Source organism: Nicotiana attenuata, chromosome 7 (genome assembly GCF_001879085.1).
Source record: "Nicotiana attenuata strain UT chromosome 7, NIATTr2, whole genome shotgun sequence".
NCBI lineage: Eukaryota > Viridiplantae > Streptophyta > Magnoliopsida > Solanales > Solanaceae > Nicotiana > Nicotiana attenuata.
The window spans coordinates 57273462-57284478 of NC_031995.1; the positions used below are offsets into that span (position 1 = coordinate 57273462).

The 11017-nt window shown below is 35.7% G+C and overlaps 1 protein-coding gene across 1 annotated transcript; it reads left to right on the top strand.

Annotated features, from left to right (window-relative positions):
• On the top strand, positions 6647-9945 carry LOC109230497 (probable LRR receptor-like serine/threonine-protein kinase At5g59680). The gene is made up of 6 exons (XM_019395988.1): positions 6647-6700; positions 7620-7777; positions 7887-8021; positions 8209-8336; positions 8469-8592; positions 9353-9945. The coding sequence occupies exons 4-6, from the start codon at positions 8295-8297 to the stop codon at positions 9769-9771; spliced, it is 585 nt and encodes a 194-aa protein (XP_019251533.1). The 5' UTR covers positions 6647-6700; positions 7620-7777; positions 7887-8021; positions 8209-8294; the 3' UTR covers positions 9772-9945.

The following is an 11017-nucleotide window of genomic DNA, read 5'->3' on the forward strand; positions in this document are numbered from 1 at the left end:
GGGTCTGGGAGTTGGGTGAATGTTTGTGGGTTGGAAAGAACTGTTCTGCAGTTTCGGCAGTGTCTGCATTATCATTATGCAGATTCTGCATTTTCTGCTGTAACAGGAAGTAAATGAGAGTATAAATGGTGGGTAGAGGAAGATGCAGATGCAGGGGGATAAGTTTCTATGTTGATGGGGTGTTTTGAGGGCTAGGACAAAGGTACATAGGACCTTGGCCCTGCATTGCATCAGGAAACCATCACAGGATGGTGTACCTGCAGCAAAATAACACAGGGTCAGTTGAAAGGTAGGCATTTTTGCCCATATTTTGTGACTGTTTTCTTCCTCCCCATTGGCTACCACAGCTCCTTGTTTAATTTTCAAGAGTAGAAACCCAAGGACTGACATCACATCCTGAAACCAAACAAAGGAGCTGAGCAACTTATAAAGATGCTGAACCTGCAAGAATTCAAACATGGTTAGAAAAATTGTTTTTTGCTGGGGAGTGTGTGGGGAGGCTATTTGGTGCATGAACTCTCTTTGGCCTTCCCTATTTTTCTGTGGAAAGTCCAGTAGAAAGAGCACATAAAGTGCTGATACCACACACTGGAACTTAGACATAGCATTAGGTAGATCATTGGGAGGGTGAATCTGGCTAGGGAAGAGGTTGGAGATCATTTGGATTAGGGGAATTATTTGGTCCCAAAATATGCCTTTGAATTTAGCCATAACCATTGGAGTACAGATGGGACATAAGAGGAGGGAGATGGACAGTACTGGTCTGCTTGTGCCTGAAGGCAGGGGTGCCATTGAAGTCAAGTATGATTTGGCCTCTAATTTGGGGTGGGAGGTCCTGCAGGTTATGGTAGTGAGTTGTGGAGGATAGGGAATGGCTCAGTTTGGATAGAGAGTCTGCAGGGTAGTTGGCTTCTCTATAAACATGGGAGTAGGAAATGGAATCACACATGTTGCACAGATCTCTAAGCTTCTGGATATGCATACAGATGTTCCATGGTGGAGTTGAGATCTTAGTGATCCATTGAATCAGAAGGTTGGAGTCTGCTTCCAAGTGAATCCTGGTATAACCATTGTCCATGCACCAAGTGATACCAATGAGAGCAGCTTGGGTTTCATCTTGGTTGTTGGTGCCTTCTCCCAGGGGGGAAGAAATTGCATGAAGAAAGATACCATGGTGATCCCTGATAATTACCCCTACACCAATTTTCCCTGGGTTTCCTAAAGCACTACCATCACTGTTAATTTTAACAACTCCTGGAACAGGCTTTTCCCAGACAACTTGCTGAACCCTGATATTGTGATTAAGGCTCTCAATTATGTAGAATGCTTCTGTCCATTTCATTGGCCAGTTGATATTCCCATGGGTTGCTCTCAACAGAAGATTGATGTCAGAATCAATTGAGAAGCAGGTTCTGATTAATGAGGAGGTTTTGCCTCCATACTTGGAGCTACACCTGTTCTTCCAAAGGTTCCAGCATATGATTATGGGTAAGGTGTCAAGGATAAGATTTTGGACTGAGTTAGTTCTTCTCAACAGCCCCCATTTGATGATCAGCATTTTGAGGGGAATGGGGTTCATTTGAATGCCCATTGGAGAGGCATATGTTTTCCAAACAGTTTTAGCAAAATGACCTGTGTTGAAGATGTGATCCACAGTTTCTGCTCCTGGTTTTATGCAGCATACACATTTGTTGACAGTGGGGGAGCTGAACCTTGTCACCCTGTCATCTGTAGGCAATTTATTTCTGAGAGCTCTCCACAGACAAAAGGACCATTTAAAGGGGATCCTTTTATGCCATGTGAGCTTGTTGGAGAAGAGAATGGCTTTTTTTTGCCTGATGACATTCCAGGCAGAGGCACATGAGAAATTTCCATTAGCTGTAGGTGTCCAAATTGGCCTATTAGGAATGAGAGGATTGAAATGGATGGGAATTTGGAGAATATCAGGGATCATGTGAGAGGGGGCTACACCATTAAGCTTCTGAATGTCCCAGGATCCTGAGTTCCAGAAGACAGAGACTGTAGTGTTACCAGGTCTTCCTCCCTGTTGTCTGAAACTCGCTAGATTTCCATTACCAAGCCAATTGTCCCACCAGAAACTGCAGGTTCCAGAATGAAGGATCCATTTGATCTGGGGATCAGCTTCTTTCTTGTTTGACATCATTCTTTTCCATGTTTGAGATTGGCCTGATTTCCACATTTTAGAGATAGGGTGAGATCTTTGACAGTACTTTGCTTTCAGAAAATCACTCCACAATGTTTGCTTAGTTCTGAACCACCACCATTGCTTGAATTCCAGGGATCTGCAAACATCCTCAATGCATTTGAAGCCAATGCCACCTTCATCTAGAGTATTGGATTGCCAGGAAGCCCAATGATACTTGTTTTTATCCTTTTCCATACCCCAGAAGAAATTAGCAGCTAGCCTTTCTATTTGTTTTACCACAGTTTTGGGAGGGGAGACAGCAGACAGAAGGTGGATGGGAAGGGATTGTAGCACATGTTTGATCAAAGTAGCTCTGCCCCCATATGATAAGAGTTTACCATGCCAACCTCTAATTCTGCTCACAACTTTGGAAATGATGGGGTTGAAATGAACAATCCTCTTTCTTCCTGTATACAGAGGACATCCCAAGTATGTAAGAGGAGATTCTTTCTTTGTGAACCCAGTAATCTGCTGAATCCTTTTGATAGTGTAAGGAAAAGCACATGGAGAAGTCATGAAATGGCTTTTGTTCTGGTTGATCAACTGGCCTGAGGTGCTTTCATAAGCTTGCAGAATTTCCATAACTTTCTGAAGGGAATATCTGCTGCCAGATGTGAAAATGATAATGTCATCAGCAAAGCTCAGGTGAGTTATCTGTGGACCTCTTCTCTCCATGTAGAAGCCATTAAAGAACTGATCATGAGTGAGATTGTTTAGCATCCTTGATAGTAATTCAGCACCAAGGATGAACAAAGCTGGGGCAAGGGGATCTAGTTGAGTGAAAGAAACCACATATTGTTCCATTTACAATGACTGTATACTAGTTGTTTGAAAGGGTTCTCCAAACCATGTCTATGAGAAATTCACTGAACCCAAGTCTTCTCAACATGATGCAGGTGAAGGACCAAGACACTCTATCATATGCTTTTGCCATATCCAGTTTGATCACAACATTTGCACCAATGTTTGGTTTCTTGATTCCTTGAACAATTTCCTGAGCAAGCATCAGCTTTTATTTCGAATTTTCAATTTCAACCACCTCAAAACTTCACCAAATCATTCCAAAACTGAGATTCAAGCTCCTTAAGTTGTGCCCAATCTATTCTAATAACACCCACTCAAAACAAAGCAAAAATTTGATATTTTTTGCTACAAATAGCTAATTGGCTAATTTGGCTAATATTAGTAATATTTTATCAATTGACCAATTTTTGTAATGAGCTACTTATAAATGGACATAGCTGGTAATTTCCCATTAAAAATCCTATTAGGTTTGGTTTGATTTAGTTTGGTATTGAGTAAAAAAACCCGAACCGAACCGACATATAAATATATAATTTTTATATGTACTCTTAAGATATTTCATAAAAATTTCTTTAAAAAATATCTAGAAATATTTGTGATTTTCTTATTGGATGTAATATTTAGTTAAATATGAAGTGCTCTATTTTTATTATCTTTAAATAATGGGTTCTATGATCACTTTCTTGTCAAGTACCAGTGAAATGCGTCAATTTTTGTGTTCTTTCATATTCATATGTCAAGATCTATTAAATTCTTATATCTTTTTTGAATTTGAAGTAGTATTTCGAAAATTTATAATTAAACAGAACATATCATTATATAGCTATCATACTGATTTTTATGTTTAATTATTAAATTCAGTTAATCTTGAAAGCGTACATCAATGAAAAATTATTGTCAGACGATGAAAAAAATAACTATCATATGTTACTAAGAAATTTATCTCATAAGTACTACAAAAAAAAAATGTTATTACGGCGGTTATTTTAGCGTATAATGGCGGTTTAAAACCGCCACAATAACGTATAATGGCGGCTATTTTAGCGTATAATGGCGGTTTAAAACCGCCACAATAACGTATAATGGCGGTTATTTTAGCGTATAATGGTGGTTTAAAACCGCCACAATAGCATATAATGGCGGCTTTAGAAAACGCCAGGATCACGTTCGCCAAAAACATATTACGGTGGTTCTTGCAAAACCGCCATAATCTTATATTTGATACACTGGCGGTTTTTGTTTGTGTAACTACTGCTGTTAGAAACCGCCGCAATGTGTTCCATTTATGTTCAAACTGGCGGTCAAGACCGACACAATTGTGGTCTAACTATTTTAATTATAATTTATTTGTGTACTTATATTTAATCCTTTTTATCACATCAATGCATCCAAACTTGCTTAATACTTTAGAGTAACTTTGACACAAATACAAACATCAATTAAATAAAATATTTATTATTTAAAAATGGTACAGGTACCTCAATATTTACACCATCAAATGAATTAGAATTCCAAAGAATTGTTCAATAACAGTATAAACAACCATAGTCAATCTTTGCAACATTGCATTGAGCTTTCCTTCTCAACATCGATAAAAATATCAAAAATGCTATGTATTTTATCATGACATTCTATTTGGGGAGATCTTATAACTAATTTCTAAAACTCATCTTCATCTCGCATAATTTCTTTTTCCAAAGATCATTCCCTCAGCAACTCTAATTTCTTGTTCCCTGCATTAAAAGATTGCTTCACATGAAGAGAGTTAAATATGAAAATGTGGGTAAGAAGCAAATACTCTTTCAGTCTAACTCAACTCCTAATAATGGGCACCATATAACTCAGAGAACACAAAAGTTATTGATCAACTCAAATTAAATGTGAATGCCAATTCAACAGGAAGCCCAAATTAAAGCTAAGAAGAATCCAACAATTGACCCAATTGTCTAATCTAGCGGATTAAAGTAATTGAAAAAAACCTTTGCATATCTGAGTACTGATCATGTCTTCGCATTACTTACATTGTCTTCCCAAACGAAAAGTCGAACGAGCTGATATGACAAAGGTTGCGAGGAACCTGAACAATGCATAACATAAACTGACATATCAATTTTTTGGGAAGTTTTAAAATTAGCACGTATGAGCTCTTCATCAATCTTAATGTCTGAGTATAGATTTCAAACTACTTAAATAACACATCATATTTCTCATTATCTCCACCATCTTCTTCTCATGTTCTATTAGTCTGCTTGCAGCTTTTTTTTGGGAGGGGGGTGGGATGCAATGATCGGAAGAATAATTCCAGACACGTAATGCAGCTCTAATTATTCAAAATGAAGAATGCTGATAGCAACTTCAACCGTGTTGTTATGCTTATAACTCACACCAAAAAGTAGACATGAAATTTAACTAATTTATCATGCTCCTCAAAACTTCAGCATGAAATCGGAAACAAATAAAGATCAAAACCAAAGGCAGAAAATAGAAAGAAGAAGAAGAGGAATTTCAGTACACTTTTCACGGCCGAAAGTAGCACTGATAAGGTTCTCAAACATTCATAAAGGGATCAAACATATAAAATAAATAACTAAAAAAGTGTTTATTTCAGCGTGCTATCACAATTTAACATTTTAACATTGATACACATAAGCAAAGTAGTCACACGATAATGACCTGAATTTTACAACATAATGAAAGCGCCTAACAAGGGATTTTCTTTTTCTTTTTGAATTTGAGAGGATTTGGAATAGCAGTCAAACCATAAATAAAAGGAATGTTAGTTAAGGCAACTCTAAGCACTTCCATCCAACTAACTGAACATCTCATGGTTTGAGAATCTACCAGACATATGTACTCAAAGAATTGAAGCTCATGTTAGGTCCTTCGACAAAATCATCCATGTAAAGCTTACTTTTTCCATCTTTTAAATTGTGAGAAAATACTAATTATTAGATTAACTGTCTTTTCTTGAACATAAAAACAAAGACAAATAAAGCAGTATTGTAATCTTTTGGTCAAATATAGGTTTTACCAGACATGCACAGCAACAACCTCTAAATTGTTCAGACAAATAATAGGGGATACCTAATTTGTGATTGCTGGGGTATTATTAGCGCCTTGGGAATAAAGCTAAAAATATGTTTAAAATCAAAATAAAAATAGACGCGGTTAAAGCCCGCCTCAACATAAATTAAACCGCCGCTTTGGAATGTTCAATATGACGGATGGATAACTGCCACAATATTATTATATTTATGGCGGTTTTAAGGAACCGCCGCAATTTCATGCCTTTTTTTGTAGTTAAGATACGTTAATAGATCATATTTATGATAACAAAAATATTTGATTATTTGTTGATTTCCCCAAAATGTAATAAAAGGGTCATTTCTCATTTTACTCTGGAATAAATTAAGAGAATAACTTCTGAAAGGCAATTTTGGATATCAAATGATCTAAGTATAAATAGAAGGTTTTTGATATTTTATCAGCATCCTAATATAACGCTACCTGATTTGTTCAATTAATGGCAAATTTTCCCATTGGAAAGTTCCACGTAGTTACCTTGCAGAATGCCGCCTTCCATGCGATTAAATAGACCACTATTTTACTCTTCAGCAAAAAAAAAAATTCCTAGTATTTTCTTTCCCTTTCGCCACAATTTTAACTGGAAAAACATAATGCCTTGCTCTGGTGAGTATCTTCCATCTATATATGATAATTGAGATTTATATCTTCTTTTAAATCAGGCTGATGTATTTGCTTTTCTATGAGTTTTTATAATTGCATTTTTTTCATTATTGATTGTTTGTTTCGATTGGCGGGTAATGGAGGCATGGATTCAAATAAGCAATTTTTGTGGAATGGATAAACTTTTGAAACTGAAAAGTTGCTCTTGCTATGGATTGCAATTAATTAGCTCTTTCACCTCCACCGGTTTCTATAAGAGAGTAAACAATAACAGGGGTTACTGTTCAGATGATAGAGTATCTTTATTTCTAAGGGGCTGTGTTCTGTCCGTGAACCAGTTTATATTGGAATTATGATGTTGAGATTATAATACCCGATTAAGTAATGACTTAGTGAATATACTATTATTGATAAATGTTTCGATCATTGCACTAAAAATGGGATATACCAAGTGTAATGTAAAGCACGTATTCGGTTAAACTTGACTTTCTAGAAATATTTTGGGAGAAGAGCTTTAGAGAAGGGCATATATATTATTTTGTTATTTTTATTTCGAGATTAGTTATTCTGGAATTCTTGTCCCACATAATTTGTAATAAAGAAGTAATACCATAATTTTGGCATAAATAATCTCGGGATTGCTTATCGGATAAAGAAAATTCAACTAAATGTAGGATAAAATAATCCCACATTTTATCCCTAAATAATTATCTCTTGTACTAGTAACCAGATAACTCCTAGCAGTATTCTGTGAATCAATATGTGATACGAAAGAAATGCCCTGTTAAGAATGATCATGTTGAGGAGGATGATCATGTTAAGGAGGAGGATCAGCTTGTTGAGGAGGAATTCTCCGTGAAGAATGATCTTCTTGATCTCAGTTGGGAGGAACTGAATCTGTTTACGCGTCAATTTTCTCCAGAGAATTTTATCGGACTCACCCAGTTTGGGAAGCTCTATCGTGGGAAAATGTCCATTGGTTCTGATCAAGATAAAATTACCAAGGATGTCGCTGTCAAGATTATGGTTGATGAAATGCGACATTTTGATCTTAGCTATGACAAACTGACAAGATTAGAGGTTGGTGTTTGTCTCTATGTGTATATGCACGCTCATGCTTTTGCTTCCTTGCCTTAACCGATTGTTTCCTTAGTTTATGCTTACTCTGAAAGATTCCTTGTGCTGGTAGGATGAACTCAAGCTCCAAGGTTTAGGGGCAATCCTAACTTAGTGAAAGTGATTGGATGTTGTCGCGAGGGGAGAACTCTGGGTATCGTTTATGATCTAAATCCACAGGACACCTTGCATAACTTCATTATTCGAGGTGCCTTCTTCTCTCACATTTTACTCATCTTTTATGCAGATTCAACCTTATATATTTTCTGCTGTTTGGTCTAGCTTATGTTTGGGTTCAAACCAAGGCCATAGTGAGTCCTTTGAGCAAAGAATCTGTAGGCATTTCTAGTCCTTTGATACAAACAATCCAGTAACATTTTGCTTTGCTTGTCCAGATGACTTCAAATGGCTGCAGAGGGTTAAGACTGCCCTTGCATTAGCTAGCTTGCTTAATTATCTGCATGATGGGAATTCGTCATACATGCTTTGCAACTTTGATCCAGCTCACGTAGCGGTTGACCAGGTACAATATTGTAACTAAATTTTGTCGTTTACTTGGTGTACTTCGCATCAATATTGGTTGTCAAGATTCTGTTATGCTGTATTCAGTAATTCGTATGTGACTTGAATATATATTTGTGTTTCATCTCTCCAGAATTTCACCCCAATTTTGTTTGAGTTTGGTATGTTAGTTGGAGAGGGTTTGGATACTAAAATCAATGAGGAAGACCTCAGGATTGGTACGTGTGGCTACATTGATCCATCCGTTGCTGAATGCGGTATGCAACTGACTCTCTTCTTTTGTTTCCATCAAATATGCGCTAGCAAATTAGCGTTATGCTCACTGTCAAATGATGTTTAAGGTAATGTTTTCTCTTAGAGGTGTCCCATGACTTTGCTTCTTTTGAAGTTTTTGGCACATTTCTCAATAAACCTCTTGGAGCTGTTGTTCTTCTCGGGTTGACTATTTGCTGTAACAAAGGTTGACATTATGTTTGAAATGAAGAGTGTGGAAGGAAAGAGAATTTAAAAGAGGCAAATGATTTACATCAGTTTTGTGTTTAGAATGAACCATTTTTCACACTCGTTTCTTTTCTTTCTTAACATTATGAACAAATATATTCTTGAGTTTCACATAGAAATATATTAACTGGAACTATCCCTGATGTATGGGTTAGCCGCACTTCACGGGTTCAAAACTTGCCGTAGGGAAAAGCGTGGGATAGAGGGGCGAGTCCATTAACCACCGAATTTAGAACGGTGACCTACTGGCTCCGTGGGATTTCTCGGTTTTAAAAATAAAGTATTATTTAATACTATATTATGTTTTCCTATTAGATGTCTGCTATGCAATTTTTTGAAACCGTTTCTATTTCATGTCTTTTCCTTTTAAAGGATTGACTCTATACTAGTAGTAGTCTTTGAAGTGCTGCTAATAGCAAATGCAATGCTTTGATGAGCAGTAAGAGTCCATTTTGTAATTCCTTTTCTTCTCTGTCTTATTGTGGGCACTGACCATTTATATAAAATGTATTGTAGTTAAGTGGTCACTCAAATCTGATGTTTACGCATTTGGGATTGTTCTCCTAAGTCTTATGAGCAAAAGAGTTGTTGATTGGAAAAACGCTAGAAACACACATGTCGGTTTGTGGGGCGTGAGAGAGTACAAGCGCAGGTGTTCACTTGTCCACCAAAGTCTTGAGGCTGATCCAGGATTTGAACTTCAGATTACAAAAAGAGAGTACAAGTGCGGGTGTTCACTTGTCCACCAAAGTCTTGAGGCTGATCCAGGCTTTGATCCTCGTGATGGACCTACAATTACAAAACTTGCAATGCAGTGTATAGAATATAAACAAAAGAAAAGGCCAGAAATGAAAGAAGTTGTTAAGCGTCTCAAGGACTTACGTGTTGTGCAGCAGCATGGTGAGGCGTGTGGTGAAGCTTTCTATATCAATTAATTAATGTGCATCTTAATTATGTTCTTCATTGACTTTCAATTCCAGTTACATGCACTGTGATTGATGTAGGAGATCAGTTAGATAGTGGGTAGTTTATAAATGGTTTCTTTGCATTTTGCACCTCTAACCACTTCCAATTGCCATTAGTAATGTAAGAATAATTCATTGCCAGAGTTTTTTCTTGAGTTCGAAATGGTAGTCCATTTTACACTTTGGGATCCTTCCCCATTCGAAAGGTAAGGGGTATCCTTTCCCGTCTGTCTGTCTATTTATCTATATCTATCTATATCTGTTTATACTATATTAAAAGCACGAAGACCCTTAGCGAAATGTCGTTTGCCTTTTTTACCCTTTAAAAACAAAGTTTACATTGGATAAAATTGTAAAATCAAAAAACTTTCCTTATATTTAGGAGTTCTAAATAAATAAATAAAATCTAATATAATTTAGTGTTTGATATCTTCTCCTAATAAGGATACAATATATTAAGACATAAAAGAATACAAAAAAGGTAGGAGGAAAGATTTTTGTTGGTTTCTGACAAGGAAACTTCACGTTTTATGTGGTATTTTTTTTCTTTGTCCTTGTTTAATCAAAAAGACCAATTTTTCCTTTCATATGATTTATTTGTTGTTTTTAAAATTTAAATCACAAGTATTTTATTAGAAGCTTGGTTGTTAAATTCGTTAAAATTTACTATGGCATTAAGTTTTGAAATAGTAATTATTGTTGAAAAAAATAGTAATCATTAATTTGTGATAAGAAACTAATTATCATAATTTAATTTATAAAAGTACCTAAATTACCTCAATGCATATGTTAAAATAAAATAGATGGAAAAAGACTTTTATTTTTTGGTCAAACAAAAATTAATATTATTACTGAGAAATTTTGCTACATAATTTAACTTTATAAAACAAGAATTAGTTAGTAAATTCATCTTGTAGCTAATAGGATTTTTTATAATATATAACTGATTCTGTCACTAAGTAGGATTAGCGATAAATTTTATTATTTAACTACATAATTTATCTATCTTTAATTTTCTTCTATTTGTAGTTAACTTGTCTTAGAATACATGGTATCTAGATGACTATTTTGATACGAAATTAATATAAAAAAACGAGATACATAATAACACTAAACTTTCAATTATCTTGGTTGTTGTCATGCTTAGATAGAACATCCACTATTTTTTGTTACTAAGTAGGCTCAATATTTGTCATATTTAAGAGCTTATATTTTA

Bases quoted from the DNA above. Each gene is read 5' to 3' on its own strand.
- LOC109230497 (XM_019395988.1), top strand. From the start codon at position 8,295: ATGCTTTGCAACTTTGATCCAGCTCACGTAGCGGTTGACCAG. The intron at 8,337-8,468 runs GTACAATATTGT...TCATCTCTCCAG, and splicing joins CTCACGTAGCGGTTGACCAG to AATTTCACCCCAATTTTGTT. The intron at 8,593-9,352 runs GTATGCAACTGA...AATGTATTGTAG, and splicing joins TCCATCCGTTGCTGAATGCG to TTAAGTGGTCACTCAAATCT.